Source organism: Dendrobium catenatum, unplaced genomic scaffold (assembly GCF_001605985.2).
Source record: "Dendrobium catenatum unplaced genomic scaffold, ASM160598v2 fragScaff_scaffold_753, whole genome shotgun sequence".
NCBI classification, from domain to species: Eukaryota; Viridiplantae; Streptophyta; class Magnoliopsida; order Asparagales; family Orchidaceae; genus Dendrobium; species Dendrobium catenatum.
Window position 1 is genome coordinate 82,976 of NW_021319215.1, and position 24,792 is coordinate 107,767.

Genomic DNA, 24,792 nt, shown 5'->3' on the forward strand with positions numbered 1-24,792 from the left:
TGTTTTTTGGCCATAAATGCTAAATATCGTGGGAATTATCTTATATATCTTATAATAAGTTATATAGTGGTCTTTTTCGTCCTTGCTCCCTTCGTACTCGCACAGTAGCCTTTTCTTCTACTTTACCCACTTTCTTTATCGCGATCCATTCTTGGCTTTTCCCTCAGTTGGTTGGCCGAATCGGCGGGCATTGTTGTCTATTTATCGCACCTTTTACCCTCCCCGCCTTTGGATTTCTCATCGTTCTATCTGGGAGAGAGGATTTGTAGGTTGGGGAAAAAACAAAAAGGCTAAAATGACGAAGGTACCGCTGCCACCGTCGCCGACTGGGTCGGTGACCTACGAGCCTGAGCACGTCATGAACTATAGAGGTGGATCGGTGCTGGGGAAGAAGACAATTCTGAAGAGTGACCACTTCCCTGGCTGCCAAAACAAGCGCCTCACTCCGCAGATTGACGGCGCTCCCAATTACAGGCAGGTCTGGCCTCATTTCCTTATCCTCATATTCTTTGAGGTGTGCTTGGCTCTAGTTTCAGTTGCTATATTTCTGTGATCATTGTGATACGGTGGTTCATGCAGAAATCGATTTTATTTTTTAGGGTGGTGGGCAAATACATTAAAAAATAATTTAAATAAAAAAATTATACATAAGATAAAATTCAAAGCAAAGGCTTGTGTTTCATTATAATTGATAAAAATAATTACAAGCTTTATATTCTATTTTACATTTTTTGATAACATTGTATTATAATCTTATTGAGAATTAAATTGAATATATCTTTCTCAGTGTACGGTACTAAACATTTATTGAGTCATTCATCACTCATTTTATTATATAATCGTTGCTTGACAATCTTCATTTAAAAAATCTACTATAGTAGTAGCAACCGATAAAGTAAATATCAAGCTAATAAACCTATAAATTAGGGAACACACATTATCTTTCTTAGTCTTAATGATTTATCTTGCTAAATCAGCAATACTCAAAGATGAGAACTCATCGTTTGTACGCATATCAATAATGTATGTAATTAGCTAGTATTTAAGGGTCACAAGTTCAATTTAAGAAAAATCACTTGAATATAACTCCACAAGACAAATTAATTTCCTCTTATCATAAGTAGAAAATGAATTATTTGGATTTAGACATGCTATACAATAACAACTCGGTGCAGGCTTCAGAGAATCAATTATTTAGTTATTAGAATTGCATATTAATAAGTGTGTAAAATAAATCAATATGATAATTATGTAAGTTTGTTATTTCTTCACTTCTTCGTACTCGCCATCAACTAGACTTAAATATAGAGCTCATATAGAAATTTTAATTTTAAAATAATGTAAAGCATTATACTTATTCCAATAAAGTAACTTATCTATATCTCTAATCATCTGCAATTGTTATTAGGATACCTTCATTAGTTTCATTGCATTCATGATATCTTAATCTTTCATTTGCAAGACTTGTGATAACTCAAATCTCGCCAACTACTTGGTGCCTCAATGATAAGATGAAAAATTATTTTATTATGCTGAATGAATTTAAGAGTATCACTCCTCTTACATGAAGAACCCGTAATATTTATAATTCTTGAAGTGATATTAAAAAGTTGTTTTACCTGCCAAATTTTTTTATTATAGCTACTAAACACAATTAAAGTTAATGAGCAAAACAATAAATATGAAATGCCTATGGATTATTTTTAAGTATTAGTGCTTTCAAATAATGAAACTATCCTCGCATATTAGATGTCATATTATATCCTTGATCATGTATTCTATGTATGCTCAGTGAATGCTTTGTAAGTGTAGATTTAAGAGATGTATTAAGTGTGACTGCATTGGTCAATGAAACATGTTTAATATCCATAATTCTCTTAATAACTTGACTCAATTTATCCACATATCTCACAACATCAACTGATTGTTCCTTCGTGGAGGCATTATGTAACTCATCCACTAAAATTAAGAATTATATATTAGGCGTGTAAGTGAGTCAAGCTAACTCGAACTCGACTATCTAATGAGCTCGCGAGTCGAGCTTATTGTGTGTCGAGTTCGAGTAGGAGTGTCAATATTTGACCCAACCTGGATCCGACCAAAAAATTTCGGGTTTAAGCCAAACCGTTTGATAAACGAGTCGAGTTTGAGTTTGATATTCTGGCCCGTTTTTAAAATCGGATTGAGTTTGGGTTGACCTGAAAACTCAAAATTGACCTGGGTTGACCTGAAAACTCAAAATTAACCCATATTCGATTATTCGGAGGAGGTGCGAACATAGCGGAGAAGGGGCTGGCTTCGGCTGTGGTTGAGATCGCAGCTTGAGGGAGATAGAGCAAAGGCTTAAGCTGCTTGGTGAGATTGTGGCTTGAAGGAGGCAGGGTCGGTTGGCAGACCTAGCTTGGGTGTGCAAACAAAGCGTAGAAGGGGGTGGGCTTCGGCTGGGCAGTCTACAGGAGAGAGAAGTCCGATTAGTGAGCTGGGTGGTGCTGGCGAAGTCAGACGTGAGAGAGGGAGATCAGGAGCTACGAACTAAGGAGGGGGGTTTTGTGGTTCTGTCTGCTTATGACCTAGGGAGACGAAGGGAGCAGGGGCTTTGTCTGGAGGTCCACCAGATCCGAGTTGGCGGGTCAGGTCAGATCAACCCAGTAAATTGACAGGTCGGGTCCGGGTTGGAATTCTTGACCCGTTTGTAAAATCGGGTCGGGTTAGGGTCAATCCCATTTGGACTCTAGTCAATTTCGGGTTGGACCCGAACCTGACCCGAAAACCTATTTTGACACCCCTAAGTTTGAGCTATGAGCCTGTAATTGAGCTCGTTTACTAAATGAGCTCAAGTTTGAGCTCAATATGACTCAACTCGTTAGCTTGTCAAGCTATTCAATTTTAGAATATATTTTAATTTTTTTTAATATACCCTTTTCTTAAGAATTTTTTAAGATGATAAAAATTTTAGTTTCATAAATGAGTCGAGTTTGAGATTTTCAATTGAATTGAGCTCAAGATTTTTAATCGAGTCAAGCTTGAGTTTGATTTTTATACATTGAGTAGGGTTCGAGCTCAGTATGAGCTAAACGAGCTCAGCTTGATAAAGCCACTACCTGACTTGACTCGACTCGACTCATTTGCACCCCTAGTATGCATCACCAATATCATTTATGATAAAAGACAGAGTCATAACAGTTGTAACACTACAATTTTTTTTTTTTGCATATTTGGTGAAGTCAACTTCAAAAATATTAACCAATCTATCATCTATAATTTATTCAATTTTCTATATCTGATTGTCTACAAATTTTCAGCTCATTCAGCAAAAATTAATTTAATTATATTACTAGAAAGAGTCTATGTTATTACAAACCCCTTATTCATTTGATTTAATATTGTAATAGTTTTTTGGGTCCAAAACTATTTCAAAAGCATATAACTAAATCATCTACCAGATTTTTTTAGATCTTCAAAAATAAAGTCAATATATACATATAGAATTTGAAGTCCACAAAAAAATATGTTTAACATATTCTTTACTAATGCTATAAGCAAATATTAATACACAAGGCCAAACACCACAAATTAATGCAATCACAAGATGACTTCTAGATCTCGGGTTTCAATTAGATAAACATATTTTTCTACTTCAATCAAATACTATTTTTATTTTGCTTGCCAAATTCAAGAAAAAAATGTAAACATATAACTTACACGGTTCCCAAATGGCGGCATGATGCTATCAAATATTTTTGTAATTTCATTTTTATTTGAACAATAGTATATTTTATTTTCTTTTCTTTTTTTATCTATCTAATGATGGGAAAGCATCCAATGAACATGGTAGGTTGTGCATGGGGCTTGGTAGACCTTTGGTTTGCTGGCTTGATTGGTCCTTTGGCTACTGCTGGTTCACGGGTTAGTTGTTGGGGCCTTTGGTGATGAATGGAGAAGGTTGGGGTTGAGCTCATTCTCTTAGTTGCTTGAGCTGAAGTTAAGTAGCTCATTAATGTTCTAAAGGAAGCTCATTAAGAAGGATTCAATTTTGGAGTGGACTTGTCCCTTCTCCTTCCCCTTTCTTCTTGTCTCTTGGGAAATCGTGGCTATGCTTACTGTTTTTTGTGCCTTGGCTCCTTGGATTCTTGGCTGGCTGAATTCTGTGCCTTGTCCTCTTGGTTCTCACGGTGGCTGTTGGATTTCCCGAGCTGGGGGGTTTTCTCGTGGCATTTGGCGCCTTGGTTCCGTGCGGTTTCTTTGGTCCCGTGGCTGCCTCGGTTCTTCGACTGGGTTGTTTTTTTTCATGAAAAGCATTGGGAAAAATCGTGACTTGGTGCTTGCGTTCTTGTGGAAATTAATGAATGTGACTATTGGTATTCTACTATCTTGCCTATAAATATGAAAAGTTTCTGTGAAGAGGAGTTGATTATTTTGAGCAAATTTGCTATTGACCTGCGGGTTATTGGAAAAGCTTGCGAGCTTGTTCCATTCTTCTTTCTCATCTCCTCCGGAAATCTTGCGAGCTCTTTCCACGCTTCGTCTTGGCTTCTAATCTCTTTCGTCTCTCCGCAAGTGCCACTCCATCTGTATCTTTCTTCTTGAGCTTTGGTAGTGATTGTTGGTTGACTTTGAAGCATCTGTTGGAAGAATTGGACGATCTTGCAGTGGTGGACCATTGGTTTGCTAGTCCTATGCACTTATCTTATTTAACCTACAATTCGATGCATGTGAGGAACCCGCTCTGACGGTGGTCTGAAGATAGCGTTGGTTTTATTTTCTTTCTTTCTTAAAAATCTCTTCGTGCTTTCTTGTTGGATTTTGAGTGTTTTAGTTGATTACTACTATTTTAATAGAGTCTGGTTTCAGTTTTATCCATTGTTCTTTTTGTTTCAGTTTTCTTATACTTGTGCTTACATCACAACATCGTCTGACGATGCTGTTGTACGGGGAGTAGTCGGAGGTGTGGAGCAGCGACGTCTTTATCGTGGTTTCACCCGTGGGGAGAAAAGAAAAGAAGAGAGGCAGCCGACTGGCTGCGGGTTTGCACAAAAGGATGCCCGTTTGTTTGTGAAAGGGAAGGGCAAACAAAGGTTTTCGGTGGGGGGGGGTTCAAAATTGCCCCTGGTTATAAGTATTATTTTTAGGGTGGACAATAAGTGGAACATGATTCCGCCCGTGCGCTAATTTTTTTATTGTGTAGCAATTCAATCTGCTTGTGAGAAGATTGCATCGGATGTTAGGGCATTCCCGTAATGTGTGTGCTAGGAATGTAGAATGGTACTGAATTACTTTAGAGGTGTTTGTGACCTTTTTTTCAACTTAGAGCTTTGATGTAGGAAGTTGTGTGACAAGTTATGAGGAGGCTATATTTTCTCTGCTTTTGGTTGTATGGTTTTTGTTTATGATTTGGGTTATGTGGAGTAAAAGGATATTAATGCTGATTGGGTTTTCCTTTATCGTGTTTTGAAGGATTATCTTTTATGTCGGAGTAGAATTGTGTTGAATATTTTTATGCGACATAAACATGAAGTGATGGGAGGATTGTTAGCTAATAATGAAAAGTAAGATCGGACTTTTGGTCATCAAGCACACACTATAAATCTTCCTTTAAGCAGATGTCGTCTATTACATAAAGAAATATCGTGAACTACTTGGGGGTACATAAAACTCCTGCCTGAGCACCCTACACTAATCCTAGGAAGGTTGAAATAACATGCAGCGTGTTTTTATTTCTTTTTTTTATCTGTTAGTATAAAAAGCAGATTGATACTTATCTTTGATCAATGATTTCCACAACTCATGCAAAGAGACAAAAGTTTATTCCTATGGGCTTCATTTTAGGCAAAGTATATTATCTCTGTTGATATTAATCGAAGCAATACTTCATATCTCGAATTTGGTAGACAAGTAAATAGTTTGGAAAAATATCAGAATTAGTTCCTGTAATAAAGTTTTAATGTTAATATTTATAATATATGCCAATATTCATAGGATAAATCTTTCCTTTTATTAATTTGAATGAATAAGTAGAGATTTTGGACGTTAATTACAAAGCAGAAAATCTTAAATGAAAACTCACATTTTGCTCACAGTTGAGGGAACTCCTCCAACTTAAATCATATAGTATATTTGCCCGTTTCTTCGTCGATGAATCAATTTAGTGCAGATTATGTTCATTTACAATAGAAAAAGCAATTGATAGTAGAATTTAGACCTGACGTGTCTTTTGAATTGGAGAAGATTAGGAGGAGCCACTGAAGTTCTCCTTAAGTAGAAAATATATTGATAGAGAGAATATCTGATGTGACTTGCAGTAAGAATGACTAAATCTTCTCTAATGAAAATATAATCCCTATATTTTTCATGAAACTATCATGGCCTTCATTAGCTTTATCTCAATTATTTGGGGCAGATTGGCTTTAAAAACTCTTTCACCATTCATCCTATTGAGTACTAGTAATTCGTTTAGATCTGACATTATTTTTCATCTAACTAGTCTTTCCTTTTTTTTTTTCTTTCATTGTTGTTCGGATATCTTTTAATAGTCTTTTATTACTCATCAAAGCTTATTCAGTTAATATCTTTTCATATTGTTGGATGGTTGCAATGCTTGATTTTTGCTGGACTATCATCAATTATCACACCCCCGCACCCCCCGCCCCTAAAAAAAAAAAAAAAAAACTTTACCACCTTTTTATGCTGACAGCCTAGTTACCCAATATTGCTTTGTTTCCTTTTTTTTTTCTTTATAGAATTGATTTTATCTAGAGCTAGAATAGGATCGTATTAGGGGATATTTTGTTTTTCATAGAAAAATCCTTAGCCAGAACTTGTGAATTTAAACTTTTTGGTCTAACAACTATCTGGTTTAACATGGTGTGAGGAACTAGCTATTGTACTTCAAACCCTGATCTTATTTATGCACTGGTAGGACTATCTATGAAGGGCTGTCTTTGGTAAGATAAATAGGTTTTTTCCTGAGTTGTCTAAGAATACATGATGAATTCAGCACATACTAATCTTTAAAAGATCCGTCGCTGAAATATAGAATTTCTGCTTGTAAATATTTACATGTTTCAAGGGCTCTAGAATGGAACATGACAAATTGATTTTGAATGCGCTGCTTAATTTATTCCAGAATAATGGCTAATCTTCAATGAAATTTTGTTTAAACAAAGATGAAGTGTACCGCCCAATAGGAATGGATGAAGGACATAGTAATCCAACCCTAAATAGCTGGGGTAAGGCAAATGATAAATAGATTGATTGATATGCTATTTTAAAATGGTAGTTCATGAAAGATATATCTCCCTACCTTCTTATTCTTTGCCTTCCTGGGCTATTTTGTCGATACAAGTTTCATCATTTGATAGTTAAAAGAACATAGATATAATCTTGGATATTTGAGCATGACATCTATGTGGCATGGCACATGGATGATGACAAATGCAAGCTAGAGCATGTCAGAAGATGGTTTAGTGTGTATGAAAATAGCTTGCTAAGGCTATAGTGAGTTTTTGAGCTCCTTCCAGCTGGAATTTTTAGGAACTTGTGCATGCGCGTGCTTGAAGCCATCTTTGTAATAATTTGTTTATGTTATAGCACTTTACAAGATATGTGATTGTTCGACATATGAATTTTCAGGCTGGATCTTTGCCAGTTCATGGAGTTGCTATTCCTACAATCAATGGAATCCGAAATGTACTTGTTCATATTGACGCACGACAAAATGGAAAGCAGAAGAAAGTACTTTGGCATAATCTCCGTGAAGAACCAGTAAGATTTTTGCATCCAGAGTTGAACTTTGTTTTAGGCCTATATATGATGATATTTCTTGGTCTTCGTCTTCTAAGACATTGTATTTTGAGCTTTTTGATGTTGTGCTACTTATCTTTTTTTTTTTTTTTTATATATAACTGATTTTATATTTTATTATTGTAGGTTGTATACATAAATGATCGTCCCTTTGTATTGCGAGATGTGGAAAAGCCCTTCTCCAACCTTGAGTACACGGTATTAACATAAACCTTATTTCTATGCTTTTTGAAAGCATCTAGTCATTTTATATCACAATTAGCTTCTCATAGTTGGTCCTAGTTCGTTTACTCTTGATAAAAATGATTTAAGAATATTGCCTATTTCTTCCTTGCAGTAGGAATAATAAGAATAAAGGATTTATGGAAATATTTTTCTTAACCTTACCTGAGCTTGCTGTTTAGCACAGGTTCTGGATTAGTTGTGTTTTTGTTTTGACTTTGAATAGACAAGTTTTTGTTTTGGTTTTACTTAAGTTATCTTTTGGGTTGTGGAGGCGGGGGTGCGAGCAAGTTTTGGTTTTTCAAGAGATGAGGGGGTGCTTTGGTGGGTGTTAAGATGGAAGAGTTTTCAGTTTAGCGGGAGTCACAACTACTACGGTTTTACTAGATAAGTTTACCTGCATAAATCTGATAATATTTTATTTGGTTATAACCATACATATCTTTTAACTAGCTATTACTTGTAGTCATTTAATGGGAAAAATTGCCTACCCCCATGGTTGGGATGCGGAAGATGACGATTATGATAAATTTTACTTCAAACTAGGTAATATATCCCTTAATAAAATGATTACTAATGGGAAATTTATAGTTTATACCTTAAACATAGTATGAAAGAGAATTTGACTATATCTATTTGTTCATGTCCTTGTGAATTTTGTAGGGCAATCTGAACAATTTTTATTCTGTTATTTTCATATCTTACCTTGATGAGGGGCTAACCCTTATAAATTGTCCTGGAGTTTGTCAATTGTTAATGAAAAGAATTAGCCATTTGCAATTTTGAATATTAGCTTTTTATCCGTAATATGCTTTGTTCAGGGATCAGAGCCTTCTTATTTACTCTCTCATTCTCTCCATTGAATGTAATATTTATTGCATTATGTTTTCTATTAAATTATTCATGACCTCATTTAATAGTCTTGTTTCTTCATTTGTGCTTTTTAAACCTAATCCTTTTTGCATAAAGTTTGTTTGGAATATATTTCAAAAAAGATCAAATATTTGTTAATAAATTCCTATCATTATGAAAAATAGGAATTTATCAGACAAGGTTCCGTATACTTGGGCTCTCTGGGTGATAAATTTTCTGACAAATATGAACTCCCTTAATAAATAACTTTGGCATAGAGTCCAAATCGCATATTCTATGTATACACCTAGGGATGATGGACTACTAGCCTTTGATCCATAAACTTAAGCCTATAATTAAGAAGATTGTAAAACCCGAAAATATCGATCGTAAGCGTTGCACGTATTTCATCGCATTGCGACGAAAATAGACGAATTTTCAAAGTTGTTAGAATTTGACAAAATAATTTTTATAAAATTCTATGCGAAATTTTGATCGTTTTGATATAAAAATTTATATTTAATTTCACAGGGATTTAAAGTTAAAAATCGACGAAGTTTATTAATGACAAAAAAACTAAATAGCCCTCATAATAAGAACCTTTGGCTAGTTGGGGCACATGCATCATTTGCCCCCGCTGCCCAAGGAGGAGTGTAAAAGGGGGACCGAACCAGTTCCCTTTCACGCGTGTGTGCGGCCGAATGAAGAAGAGGAGGAGGAAGGGGCGGCGGCAAGGGCTCCTAGGCAGCGGCTGCTTTTCGGCAAGATTTAAAGGGGAATTGTTGGAGAAGGCCTTAGGTAACTTCTAAACTCTAAATCCCTCTTTCTTTCTCAAAATTTATGAGATCTAAAATTAAGTTTTTCTCCTATTTCAATTTTCTTTCAAATTGCTTTCACGAAAATGATTTTTATGGGTTTAAACTAAACTTTCATGAAAAATTTTCAAGTTTTAAAAATTAGGGTTTTTCCAAATTTCAATTTTCAAGAAAGTGCTTTCACAAATAACATTCCTAATAGCCTTAGGAATGTTTCTTTTAGGATAAAATTAGGGTTTAGAACAATTTTTCATTTTTCCTAAATTTTTATTAATAGAAAGTCCAAATTTTTTTATGTTTATGATACGCCCTAGGGTTTCACAATTTTGGTTTTGCCCTAATTTCCCCCAACAGAGAGGAATTTCTCCACCAAAATCAAGAGAAACAATCACAAGAGAGTTGGGATGAAAGACAATAACCTTTGCATTAGAAAGCAAATAGAAAACAAAATAAGTTTGTCCACTTCGAGAAGGACAAGATCTCCCACAAGAAAATCCTAGAAAAAAACAAGAAGAAGACTAGGAGAAGAAAACTAGAAAGAGACTTCCCTTTTCATCATCCCCAAAACTAAACCCTAATGGCCCTATTCATACCATCCCCAAAATTCCTCCCATCCCCAAATTACCCCCACTTAAGTGGGTGGGTCCCTTTGGTCCAGCCGGTCCGCCCGGCCCCCTCTCTTCCGCCTATAGACCTGCACGGGTCCAGGCCGGACCGGGTGAACCGGTCCATCAGTTTATTTATTAATTAGGTTAAGAGAAATGTTTTAACATGCAAATGTAAGGAAAATAGGGAAAATTTGGGTTCCAAAATTAGGGCTTTAAGATAAAACAAAAAATTTAAGCTATTTGAAATTAATTTAGGAATTGGTAAAGGGTTAAAATAGGTAAATTATGATTTTAAACAAAAAATATGAATTTTTAAAATTTAAGATATAATTAAATCCGAAAATAATTATCTTATAATGATGATTATAATTAAGGAGGATTTATGTTAATGACAAATAATGACATGTTAATGAAGGGTTTATGTTAATGATAAATAACAATTGATAAATATTATAATGACATTCATGTATGTCTTAATGCTAATGACAATTAAGAATTATGATTAATGTTAAACTACATGACTTGTTCTTTTAATAAACAAGATTTAAGGTTCATATGGGATGATCGAAGTTACACTATTTGTAGGATTTCAAAGTGGGAGAGGAAAGGCATTGAAAGAAAATGATAAATTTCACACATCTGTTATGTAGGTTTATTTAATTCTTCAAATTCAATGTTCTTTTAAAGTTAAATGCATTGTGATACATTTTAGTATCAGAATAGTATGTTAATTCTTTTATTTGGCATATTAAAAGTAATTATTTGTTGACCCTTCTCTGTAAAAAAAAAAAGAAAAGAAAAAAAAAATAAATCAAATCTTACCTGCTCCCCTGTCGCAGCACGTCGCACAACCTACGCACGTCGTCGCCTCTCCTCGCACGACCGAGCGTCGCGTCTCGCACGACTCGGTCGAGTCGTTAAAAAGCCAAAGAGAATGAGGCCGAAGGCCTCCGCACTCTCTTCCTCGCATTCGATTCTCTCCCTGGCTTTCTCCCGATCTCGCTGCCCCTCCGATCGCTGGTTCTCCCTTCTCCCAAACAAGCTCTCGGCCCTTACTCCGGCTCCCTCTCCCGAGTCCACTTCCTCTCCCTCTCTCGTCGCTGACTACGCTCGCTCGATCGACGACTTTCCTTTCTCGGTCGGATCGGATCGGAAGAAAGACAGGAGCTCGAGGGTTGTGAGGGTAACTTTTTCCCTTTCGCGGCTTCGTCGGCACTTCGGTGGCTGTCCGACCCCGCTCGATCGACGACTTCCCTTCCTCTTCGACCGGAAGTCACGACACTTCCGATCGGAAGCAAGAACGAGGGCTCGCGGACATTGAAGGTAACTCTCTCCATTGCGCACGCTTCTTTAGCTCCTTCGTGGCCAGCCGACTTCGCTCCTCCTTCGACGCCGTCCCTGCTTGCCAGATCGGGAGGGGTAATTAACTATAGGAGCTTGCGCCTATAGGAAACCAGAACTCAGATCATAAAGTCCTCGCAAAATGAGGGCGAAATCTCTGGGTAGTGTCTTATCTACAAACCCATCTGCCTTCCAAAATTTACCCCGGAACTTATCCGTTAAAACTCCCTCGCCAAATAAAAAGAAATCGCGCGGCGGGGAGGCCGGGGCCGAATTTTCGGAGCCCACATTATTGTTTTGTTTAAAGTATTTAGTAAGTTAGACATTTTTATTTAAAAAAATCTTCATGTAGCTTTGCATAAGAATATGATAAAAGATACAAATGATTGTTATGTATATTTGCCACTTATCCTATGATAGTTATTGCATATGAATTTGTGCATGTTGAGGCGAAGTATCAATATGGTGCCTTGGCACAATATAATTTTTTGGAGTAATATGGCTCTTCGGGGTAATATGATAAAGGAAAATGATATGACCAATAAATATGTGTATCTGATCAGTACAATTTTGGTATTCCGATACGGGTGTATAGAATACAGATAAGATAAATATATGTGTACAAGAAATAAAGACAAGTTGAAATGCATGAAATGAAAGAAGTATTAATCTTATGAAATGTAAAATGATCATATAAATTCATAAATAGATAGGTGCACGGCTATCTTTGCATGATATTATATTGTTTACTTCTTTAGTTACTTGTTGCTCAGCCTCATATTAAAGTATGCATATTGATCTTCATTACATTGTAATTGAGTTTAGTAGAGTTACTTGTTAGCTACTGAGTGTAGCTCACTCCCTAGTTTTAGGATGTTTTTAAGAGAACCACTATTTAAGGATGGCGGATAGACAACAATATACCTACCTGCGTAGGGTTACCATGGGAGACAGGCTCTTTTGTTGAATGTATTTTTGATATTTCTTTTTGTTGTGGATCTTGCATGTCTAGTTATGATCCACATGTTTAAATTTCTTATGTTATAATAAAATTTTTGTGTTTTGAAAGTTTTAATGGGTTTTTATAATTGTTTTGGATGTTAGATAAGTTAATTTTTATGTGATGATATCTGAATTATGTTTTAAATTTTCGTCCGATATCTGTTTCCGCCTCATTTGCTCGAGCTTACCCTGCCGGGCCGTGACAAAGATCCTCTCCAATATGTTATGAATAGGAAATTACTTTGATAGGGGATTTTATGCCATCTAATATTAAACTGTTAGTAACAAATTTTTTTGACAAATATGGACATTATATACTTGAAAAAATGAAGGAAAAAAAAATGAAATTGTTTCAAGCTTTGGCCATGGGCTTGATCTTGATAAATGTGAATATATCTTGTTGAAATCAAGTGAGTTGAGAGAAAACCGTGACTTTATTATATAGCATCATCTATATTTATAGATATATGCAAGAGGTCTTACTAAGGAAAATAATAACTACAAAATAATGACTAATTGCTATAATATAATCCTTTATAAATAAGATGTCTAGCACTCTAGCTATGGAAGGTACTCAATGCTTCCTATGGATCTCTATCCTACACTATTGGATTCATACAAGAATTAGGTGCTGAGATTTAACAATCCCTCTCAGGTTGGGGAATACATATATGTCATTCCCAGCTTGACAATTATTCTGAGGAAGGTAGAGTTGTCTAATCCTTTGGTAAGGACATCTACAAGTTGTTCTTTAGATGATACATGATTGATGCTTATTAGATCACAGTCTAATTTTTCTTTAATAAAGTGTCTGCCCACATCTATGTGTTTGGTCATGTCATGCTGGACTGGATTGTGAGCTATACTGATTGCTGATTTGTTATTTAATATAGCTTCATGGAATCGTTCCACTTGATCTTTAGGTCTTCTAGAATCATCTTGATCCATAGTAAATCACATATTCCCAGGGCCATAGCTTTATATTCTGCTTCTGCTCTCGATCTTGCCACCACATTTTGTTTCTTGCTTCTCCATATAACTAGGTTCCCTCCAAGGAATGTGCAGTATCCAGAGGTAGATCTTCTATCTACTGGTGACCCTGCATAATCAGCGTTAGTGTATGCTTCTAAGGTTATTCCATGGACTCTTCTAAATAGAATATCTTTTTCTGGGTTTCCCTTAAGGTAATGTAGTATTCTCTCTACTGCTTGCATGTGTATTTGTTTTGGATTTTGCATAAACTGACTGACCATACTTACAATAAATGCTATATTTGGTCTGGTGTGGGAAGAGTAGATCAATTTTTCCACAAGTCTCTGATAAACACCCTTGTTTACATCTAGATATTCTTTAACTTCCCCCAATTTAGAGAACCTTCAAAATTAGGCCTTTGGTGATTGTTTGGCCCATATAGGCCCCTTTTCAATTTACACATCTTGTTTCCTCCAGAATTTTCCTTAAATCCTAGATAACTATTTCTTCTTCTAGATCCCCATGTAGGAATGCATTTTTTACATCTAATTATTCCAGATGTCAATTGTACTTAGCTGCTATTGAGAGTAGAATTTTGATAGTGTTCATCTTGGTTACTGGTGCAAAGGTTTCCTGATAGTCAATGCCATATGTCTGAGTGTACCCTTTTGCCACTAGTCTTGCTTTTGTATCTTTCCAGTGCGCCATCAGCTTTATATTTTATAGAGAACACTCATTTGCTACTGACTGATTTTTTTATTGAGAGGTTTGATGGGGAACTATAGAGAGATCAAGGAGGATCTACATATGATATTTATTGATTTGGAGAAAGCTTATGATACAGTTTCTAGAGAAGTGCTATAGAGAGTTCTAGAAAAGAAAGGGGTTAATAATAATTATATTCAAGTAATTAAGGATATGTATACAAGAGTTATTACTTTTGTTCAAATATAGGTGGTTTGACCAAGTATTTTCCTATTTCAGTTGCATTACATCACGAATCAGCTTTAAACCCATATCTTTTTGCTTTAGTAATGATGTTCTTACCAGACATTTGCAAGAGGATGTACCATGGTGTATGCTTTTTACTGATGATATTCTTCTTGTTGATAGACTAGAGAGGGAGTTGAAGGTAAACTTGAATTTGGATGGTTGAAGTGGAGGAAGGCACTGAGTCTGTTGTGTGATAGAAAAGTACTCCTCAAACTTAAGGGAAAATTCTATAAGATGGTGGTGAGACCTGCAGTGCTTTATGGCACAGAATGTTGGCCATTAAAAGAGAAACATACAATTAAGTTAAGTGTTGCAGAGATGAGGATGCTAAGGTGAATGAGTGGCCTTACTCTTAGAAACAAAATATAAAACGAGCATATACGTGATAAGGTGGAGTAGCTCTAGTGGAAGATAAGATTAGAGAGAGTTGTCTTATATGGTTGGTCACATAAAATATCGGTCTTTTGATGACCCGGTTAGGATAGTTTATGTTTTAGATTTGGCCAGTGGCGGAGCCAGAAAATGTATTTAGGGGGGGCCTAAATTAATTTTTTTTAAAAATTTTCCTTCAACTTTTTACATCCAGGCTTGTGACCAATATAATCAGTTTTAAAAATGATAAAACTTTGATAGTGAATTAGTTTATTTTTTTTCCTTCACAAAATGACTTCCAATCATCAAATCACTTGATTTCTGTTAGAACAGGTTCAATATATTAACTAAATACGTGATATTAAAAATCTCATTGCACAAAAAAATTCATAAAATTTCTTTAAGATCAAATCAATATAGGATTAAGCTAATATCAACCAAGAAAAAAAATGTGAATGAATAGGAAATTAAATTGGGAGTGATTTGAATCGACGACCAATATTGAATCGCTTGATCGTGGGTCGTTTATTGGGCATTTAAATGGCTTAGTGATTTCAGAATTTGACTATCTTGAGCTCGTTGGATTCGTCTCGTCTAGCCGCTCAATTCAACTATAAGCATGTTATGTTTGTAAACCATTTGGTAAACCAAATTATGATTTAAACCTTCCAAATGTGCTTCGGGTCTTTGATTTGGAGTCATTTGGGTTCGGATTAAGTCGAATTTGGTGCCGTTGGGTTTGTATTTTTGATACGTTTAGTTTGGCTATAAGTTTGCTGAAATCGGAGTTCAGATGGTCTTCGATTTAATTTATGAAGTTTTCAACTTAGCCTCTCTCTAAATTCCCTATACATTTTTTTAAGGGGGGGGGGGGCATGTGCCCCTCCTTGCTCCCCCTTCCCTTCGCCCATGGATTTGGTCTATGTTAAGAGATGTATAGATGTAGACCTAAAAATACTTGGTTTTAAAATTTTAAAAATGATATTTTTTAGATTTAAATGAGCATTACAAAGAAGAATCTAAAGCCAAATCAACAAACAATCTAAGATCCAGCTCTCCTAAACCCTTAGCTGTCATCTAGAGCCAAATCAACCTAAGAAGAATCTAAATTCAACAAACAAGAAATAAACCTACCCTAGGAAAGGAAACTACTTAAAGCATACCCTGATATAGTAATTCTCAAAACAACTGTGGGCTCCGAAAATTCGGCCTCGACCTCTACTCGCTTTTCTTATTCGGCGAGGGAGTTTTAATGAACTAAGTTCCGAGGTAAATTTTGGAAGGCAGATGGGTTTGTAGATAAGACACTACCCAGAGATTTCGCCCTCATTTTGTGAGGACTTTATGATCTGAGTTCTGGTTTCCTATAGGCGCAAGCCCCTATAGTTAATTACCCCTCCCGATCACGAGAGAGAACTTTCGATTAAGGCTAGTCGTCAATCAGATACGTAGAATATACGTGTTATCTGACATATAGTAACAGCATAGGTATTGAGATTTGGAGAAATAGATTTGGATTTGGATATTTGAAAAGATTTGAAAAGTTTGATATTTAAAATAAGAAATTTCATCATCTTGCACTAAAAGCGGATGGTGGGGGAATGGATGATAGACCCGATCAAGATCCCATGGTTCCGTCGTCCCGGGCCATCGTGGTCCCTGGTCTACTTAGTCAGAGGAGGTATTCGACCCAACCTGACAGAAAGATCTTTGTCGGCAGCCATGGGTTGCCTCGTCCAAGGGTACCTTGTAGACCGGGGTTGAATATTTGTCTAAGGGGACAAATTTAAATCCACCCTAGCTTACAGAGGGCTTTGTGCCCTATCAATCAAATCATATTGATTCATATCTCAAAGATTTGATGCGTTAAGGAATGTATTGGCCTTGGCCATAATCATAATTTAGGAGTGCCATTTGGTGGTAAAACCACTCGGTTCAGAGGGCACCGAGCCATAACCATTTATCCTGCGGTGCAATTTGGTGACAAAACCGTCGGTCAGAGGACACGTACCACGTCCTTACTGGCAAGAGATTGTTTGAGAATGGATCCTAGTAATATTTTCGACTAGGCATTTAGCTCTTTTGTCCGGCTGATAATATAATAATAACTATAAAATAAAATAAAATAAAACTTCCCTCCCCCATCACTCTCGGTTTGGGAGATTTACAGGATTTGGCCGAAGTTGCATGCGAAAAGGAGATTGCTACCTTCACAGCAAAAAGCTCCTGTGCTTGCTCTCGATCAAAATGGAATAACTTCCGATCCTAAAGAAGGGATCGTCGGCTACGGGATGTTCGACCAGGTAGGAGCTTCTTGCGGCAAAGACATAGGAGATCAGGGTGGAGCTTGAGGCCAAGGCAGAGAGGGATCGGCCTGGTTTCGGCAAGGGCAAGAGGTGCTCTCCTCTCTCTCTCTCTCTCTCTCTACTTGTGTGGGGAGTCGACAGAGGTAGATGTCGTCGAAGGAGGCAAAGGGATCGGGGAAGAGAGGTCGGGTTCGGCTGACCAAGGAGCTGGCGTCGACTTGGTCTAAGGCCAGAGGAGGCGTCGGATAGGGAGGAGATCGGGAAGCAGCTGCTGTGGGAGAGGAGGTTGTGTGGAGTCGAGCGTGGAGAGCAGTAGGGAGCGACGGAATGGAAGGGATTCTGCAGCTCTAGCGCCGGGTTGCTGGAAGCGCGAAGCAGAGACGGAGGGAAACGAGTGTGGAAGCAGTCGTATGTGTAGAGCTGAAGCCTCGTTTCATCTGGCTTTTAAAGACGAGAGGAGCATCCAGCTGGAACGGGATTTGGGCAGGAAACACGGAGAAGTGACGCGAACGTCGGCTGGATTTGCGAGATTTGAATGGTTCGGCAGTCTGAGGTTTCAGCCAGCAGGATATCAGGGATTTGGCAGAAGATTTATAGCAGAGGTACGATTTCATTTTTACTTCCATTGGGTATTATACAGAGGTCAACAACAACCCTCCTAATTTGAAATTCTCTCCTAGCCATCCCCTCCTTTGCATTAAGGTGGGTGGAATGTCACACATCATTTTGACCCCCTTTAGTCAACCTAGAGTATAACAGAGAAGTAAAATCAGAATAAACATATTTCTTTTTAACACCATCCTGAAATATTTCTATCAGAATTAGACGAGTAGGAAATAACCTATCAAGACTATCACATTACAAAGCACTTTTTAGTTTTAACAATTTATCTACTAATTTCATTTTTGGAAGCATATGAATGATACATCAAAGAAATACAGAGCTTTACACTAAATTTTTTAATAAAGTTATATGCAAAAAAATGTATCTGTACAACCTCTTATTCTAGCTTCTATACACTATCAAAACATATGTACACAAAAGTGCAGTCAATTTCCTGCATAGAGTCCCATGGGCTATTTCCTATTTCTTGCAATACAACCACTGCTAATGAGTTAAAACTCAATAAAATACACTTGCATAATATAAGAAATAAGAATCATAATATTTGTTTTCAATTTTAAATAATCTTGGGATCTCTATAAAAATTATGAATTGTAAGAAATCAATGCATAACAATGCTAATTACTTTGTGTTTATTTTTTTCCATATTTCTTGTTATGTTTACTTCCCAATACTTTCGGCAAATCATATGATAACTCTATACTTTGCACACTTATAGCTCTCTAATTCAAGGTTGGGTTCACATTCCCAACTTTTAGAATTAAGGCAACTCTCTTATTCATGGGTGAATCTGAATTCCCAACTTTTAGAGGTGAGAGAGAGTAGGGTATCTTTTGCATGACTTCTCTAAGGCTTATCTTGTTAGGTCTTTTGCTTTTATTTATGTGGGCCTATTCCCCATAAATGACTTGTCTCATTTACTTTTCATAAACATTTAGATGTTCATAACTTATACATGACTTATCATTTTATAGCATCCCATTTCAGCATGTAGTGTTTATAAATTTTAATCTGGGTATGCTTTAAGTAGTTTCCTTTCCTAGGCTGTGAGTGATTTGGATGAAGCAGTACATTTTTCACCTTTTTCTTAGATTTGGATGAATGTTTCTCCCTTTTATTTACAAAATCTCTTTAGATTCTATCATTCTAACAGCTGTTTTATTTAAGTTTGTTAGAACTTTTGTACAACCTTGATATTCTCATCCTCTTTCCCATTTCTCATAGGGAATAAACAGTGTTAGAGTTGAACAAATGGAATCTCGCTTAAAAGAAGATATCCTTATAGAAGCAGCCCGGTATGCTTCTATATATATATATATATATATATATATAATTTTGTTTTTTTAAAATTTTTGGAAGCGGTAAATTGATATTTGAACTGTTAATTGAAGATACGGGAGTAAAATCCTTGTAACCGACGAACTGCCAGATGGTCAGATGGTGGACCTGTGGGAGCCAGTGACACGGGATTATGTTAAGACTCCCTTGGAGGTCCGAATAACCTGACTTTTCATGCAGTAATGTTGGCCGCTTATATATGATCATCATAAAGTTCATGATTTGTTTTATTTGATAGGTTTATCAAGAGTTACAGATGGAAGGTTTCCTTGTTGATTATGAGCGGGTTCCTATAACAGATGAAAAATCCCCTAAAGAGCGAGACTTTGATGATTTGGTTAGTCATCTGTCCCGATTTCACAGGCCATCTTTTTTTAGCATGAACTTGATTTTTTGTCATCCCTGAATCTACATGCTGAGTTATGTCCATGCTGGATTATTTTTTTTCCTTTTGCTTTGGTGCTAATCTGTCGAATAACTGTTGCTTTATTCATATCAGGTGCATCGGATTTCTCAAGTGGAAAATGATACTGAATATATTTTCAATTGTCAAATGGGTAGGGGAAGAACTACGACAGGGATGGTGATAGCTACTCTGGTTTACCTTAATCGTATTGGAGCATCTGGTGAGAAAATTACTTGCAGCATTTATACCATCATTTTTTAAGGATATATGTGAGTTACTTTTATTTCAAATCTGCACCTCACTCCTATGAGACTTTACAACTGAGCATCCAATGCACTTTGTTATGATCATACATTGCCAAATCTGCACGCCATTCCTATGGTCGCTCTTTCTTATACATTCATATATTATTTGCATTTATTGCTTGTAGGCATTCCAAGGACACATTCCATTGGAAAAATCTACAATAATGGATTAGATGTCTCTGATAATATGCCTAATTCTGAGGACGCTGCTCGGAGAGGTGAATACCCTGTTATTAGAAGCCTAATTCGTGTACTGGAGGTCAGATAGCTTGTTTTTTACTTTGCCCTTGATAGCTGGTAAAAATTCGTAGAGATCCACCATTTGGTTTGATTTCTTTTCTTTAGGGCGGATTAGAGGGAAAAAGGCAGGTGGATAAAGTTATTGATAAGTGTGACGCCATGCAGGTATAGTCCAAAAGTTGTTTGTGGAAACTATTTAAACGTTTGAAATATGTGACAATTTCTTCCCTGTTGAGCCGCATTATCAGGCCCAAAAACTACACAATTAACTTCAACCTCTGGAAAATATCATTTTATCTGAACTAGATTTTCTTCCTCTCCCTAAAGCTTTTGTTTCTTTCATTCTACAGAATTTGAGAGAAGCTATCGGCAATTATCGTAACAACATACTTCGTCAGCCTGATGAAAAGAAGAGGGAAGCCTCACTTTCCTTCTTTGTTGAATACTTGGAAAGATATTACTTCCTTATCTGCTTTGCTGTTTACATCCATACAGAAAGAGCAGTTCTTCATGCAATTTCATCTGAGAGAAATACATTTTCAGACTGGATGAGAGCAAGACCTGAACTGTATAGCATACTTCGCAGGTGTGTGTCATTCCAAATTCCAGTTCCTGTTCCATATTTAGAACCATTATAACGATACCAGTTTAAGAATCGCTCAACCCTGTGCTGCAGAGGAATCTATGGATATTGAAATCTAGAATTATTATCCTTTGCATGGATAAGAAAAAACTCGAAGCAAGTTTGTTTTTTGTCATTTTTTTTCGTAACTGAAACATCTAAATAATTAATAAACCTATTTTTCCTTCTATACACTGTTAAATGTTAGTATATCCAATTTTTTGACCTGCATATTTAATAAGCCGTGGTCACTAAGCATATATACTTGGCATCTTTTGATGGTTTAGATGGCAATATAAACTATCAAAACTTATAAACATTTTTGTTCAATCGGCTGTTTGTTAAGCGAATATACAAAGCATCTTTGCAGGATCTAGATAGTGGAAGTAATTCAGGTTTTTCATGATGTATGCTTATTAAAATCAAATTGAACTTTTTGAGGGTGTTATATGATAAACAAGCAATTTCAAAGGTTTAAATTTCAAATGCAGGTAGATGGTAGTGATTTTCTATTTTTTTTTTTTTTTGACGGAGATCTAGTATTGTAAACTTGTGAAGTGCAAATGGTATTCTGTTCTGAATCTTAAATAGCAAACAAAGCCCGTGCTTTAATTCATTTTCATTGAATTACACTTATAGCAGCTAATCGATCCCTTGTTTTTTTAATATTAAGAAATCACTTTTACAGCACCATAAAGTTTTGAGAAGATCTGTGCACATTAAAGAAAATATTAATAACAATGTGTGATACTAATACAATAAAATAAGTTCAATTTTAACTACGATTAGATAAAAAGGTCATATCTTTAAATAGCAGTGGTGCAGGCTATGCTTTAGACTTTGGCCTTTTGGTGAAGAGGAAAATCATAAATAATAGGAGACTTGAAGGAAGAGGTGTGGATAATATGACTCATAGTCATACCTTTGCATGAAATTTTAGTCACAAGCAGTTCTACAGGCTATTATCTAAAAAGCTAAGGAGCTAGCAGCGAGGGCAAAGAAATCTTAAAAAAATAGAAAAAGCCACATGAAAAATTCTAAGGTTTTCGAGTTAGGATAAAGTTAAATGGTTATACAAGAACACCTTTGAATTAGACCCATTATTATCATTATTTTATTTGAAAAACATGTGCGAGTCGCCATGTGAGATTGAATTGCTACAGTGCATGAGTCATTGCTCTGTATAGTGATGGCTAATTGTATGCTTTTGCTGCTCTGTCTCCACGTTGGCATCATAAAAATCTTAGGGATGCAGAGTGATGGTCAACCATATATCTGTGTCAGTACCCATGGACATTCTTTTTTAGTGCTTTTAACATCAACAAGTTCCAAAAGCAGATCTCTTAATACGGCTAAATTAACAGGAATAACACGCGTGTTGGGAGCCAAATGAAACTAACCATGAATAACAACCTCACTAACAATTGAAAACTCATCTCCCACCCAAGTCCATCTACAGCTTTCGAGAATAGCTTTAACAATGTCCATCTCATCTGAGCCAGTTTTAGGCATTAATATTTAAAAAATTATTTATTTTTTGTAAATTTGATATATAATCAGATGTTTGTAAATAACTTGTGAAGTGTTTCCAAAGTTTTTTTATTTTGTAAAGCAAGAACTACGAACTCTTGTTCTTAACTTTTGATATGCTATATTAAAAACTTGCTAGTTAAACTTTTTCTATAGAAGGATAGTAACTTGGTTACATTCAATTTTGAATGGATAATTTCATATTTTCACTAGTTAAAACTATATTTTTTGGATTTCTTACGTTTTGAGTAGGAATAAAATATATAGTGATTTCAGCATTTCTAACATGAGCATTATTTTGGCATTTTGCTATGAGCATACTGGTGAGGCAAATATTGTGGATGAATACTGATGAATGAATAATTGCTAATTGTTATTAATCATATATGTTCCTATATTGTGTGAAAACAAGAAAGTTCGGTTATTAAGAGCAATGTTTAAAATTGCGTATTCGGGTATTGAGGCGTTTTTCATTCGTGAGGTGAGGCGTAAGCCTCAAGGCGTTTTGAGGCGTAAGTCTCAAAATCAAAAGATTGCGTAAACATAAAATGATAAATTTGTTATATACTAATGAATGAATAATATAAAACATAAAAAAGCATAAGATATGAAGTGAAATTAAAATATCTCAATAATAAGACAACATGAAATATAGTTCAACTCAAAGTTCCATCTTTCTGAAATCCCAGTATTCTTTTCATTAACATATAATTCGGATTTCCAAAAATAAATAACAATGACATATCACATAAGAACTCATAAGTTATCAGCACTGTCATCACTAAGGGGTTCTTCATTTGAATCATCATTATGGTGAACTGCTCTCTCCCCTTCCTCCTCTCCTATAGAGTCTAATGTCAGGTATTTACTTCAAGATTTATGTAAGTTTTAATATATATAGCGTGAGGCGTAAGCCTCATGCCAGTGAGGCAAGGCGGGCCTCAACCAAGTTGAGGTGCAAGCCTCATAAAAAAACTCGAGGCGTAAGCATCGAGGCATTTTTTACTGGAATTGCGCAAAGGAGGGCCTCAAGGCGAGCCTCATATTGCGCAATTTTAAACCATGATTAAGAGAGGTTTGTTGGGGATTGATTTACTCTATACATGAGGGTGGGCCGACGAACTTCCTTAACAATAGTGTTTGTGGTGATATCCTCGATAAACTCAAGATCAAGAGTGAGAGTTATAAGGAGTTTAAGATGTTGACGGGCAATAATGATGACTATTCAATAAAACTATTTGAATATTAAATTAAAGATTAAGATATTGAAATGAACATGATACACATATGATCATTGAAAAAAAAACCAAATAAGCTAGAATTTCTTATTTGTTTAGTATGATTAGTGTGATTAATTATACATGTGTACATGTACTTTTACGATATTGATTTTAAGACTAAGATATAAATAAAGATTAAGACAGTGACAATATACTACTGATGAATATGCATGTGTAGATTCCTATGATGCACCAACACTGACACGGCGACACGGACACGAGACACGGCATTTTTTAAAAATATAGGACACGGGTGCGGCGTGGACACGACATAATAAAATTTTAATATAATATATAAAAATTAAGATATCATTATATTAAAAATGGCAAGCAATAATAAATCAAAGTCATGATAACTTATTTAGCTTATAACATAAAGATGTTTAGTACAAAAATGTCTAGTACAACCACAAAAATATAAGCAAAAAATCATTTAGTACAACATGAAGGTCCAACTACTCAATAGAGGTGTTGACCTCAATGTGTTATCCAAAAGACAAAAAGAAAGGGAGAAGGATTAAAACTCATATCCGTTGAGTCCCCGGAATCAGGCTGATTTTTCTGCTGAAATCGCGCTAAAATCTCTGAATCCGACGCCGAAATGGTCGCTTCCTCCGTTATTCCCGTGAACCTGCCTCGATTGAACGATCTGCTATGTCGTTAAATACTGCATCAACTGAAGGCTTCAACCACACAACTCTCCATCCTCTCCCGATCCCGTCTCCTCTTCTCTTCCGAACCTCCGCTTGCTGACTCTCCCGCTCTCGCTGCTTCCTCCACTCCTTCGTTGCCGTTGGACTTCGCTCCTTCGACGACTGCCCCTTCCAGTCGGAACGGAAGTTACGACATCTTGATCGGAATTAAAGAACAGGAGTTCGCTCGCTGTAGAGGCAACTTTCTCCTATTCACGTGCTTCTTCGGCACTTCCGCGGCTGGTCGACGTCGCTTCTTCGACTCCTCGTGGCCGATCGACTTTGCTCCCTTGGACGACTCTCCTTCCCACCCGATCGGAAGTCACGACATTTTGATCGGGATCAACAACGGGAGCTTGTCACTCCTCCTGCTCCTTCAGAGCTGTTCGGCTTCGCTCCTCCATCGACTTTCCCTTCCAGTAGGACCGGAAGTTAGCACATTTTGATCGGAAGCTACAACAGGAGCTCGCTG

General features: G+C 36.3%; 1 protein-coding gene across 1 annotated transcript; it reads left to right on the top strand.

Annotated features, from left to right (window-relative positions):
* Nucleotides 1-64: 64 nt before the first annotated feature.
* LOC110098659 (paladin-like) lies at nucleotides 65-20,898 on the top strand. The gene is made up of 11 exons (XM_020825555.2): nucleotides 65-478; nucleotides 7,630-7,761; nucleotides 7,927-7,998; nucleotides 19,132-19,202; nucleotides 19,299-19,398; nucleotides 19,484-19,582; nucleotides 19,745-19,871; nucleotides 20,082-20,215; nucleotides 20,302-20,361; nucleotides 20,547-20,782; nucleotides 20,844-20,898. The coding sequence occupies exons 1-11, from the start codon at nucleotides 296-298 to the stop codon at nucleotides 20,896-20,898; spliced, it is 1,269 nt and encodes a 422-aa protein (XP_020681214.1). The 5' UTR covers nucleotides 65-295.
* The last annotated feature ends 3,894 nt before the right edge of the window (nucleotides 20,899-24,792 follow it).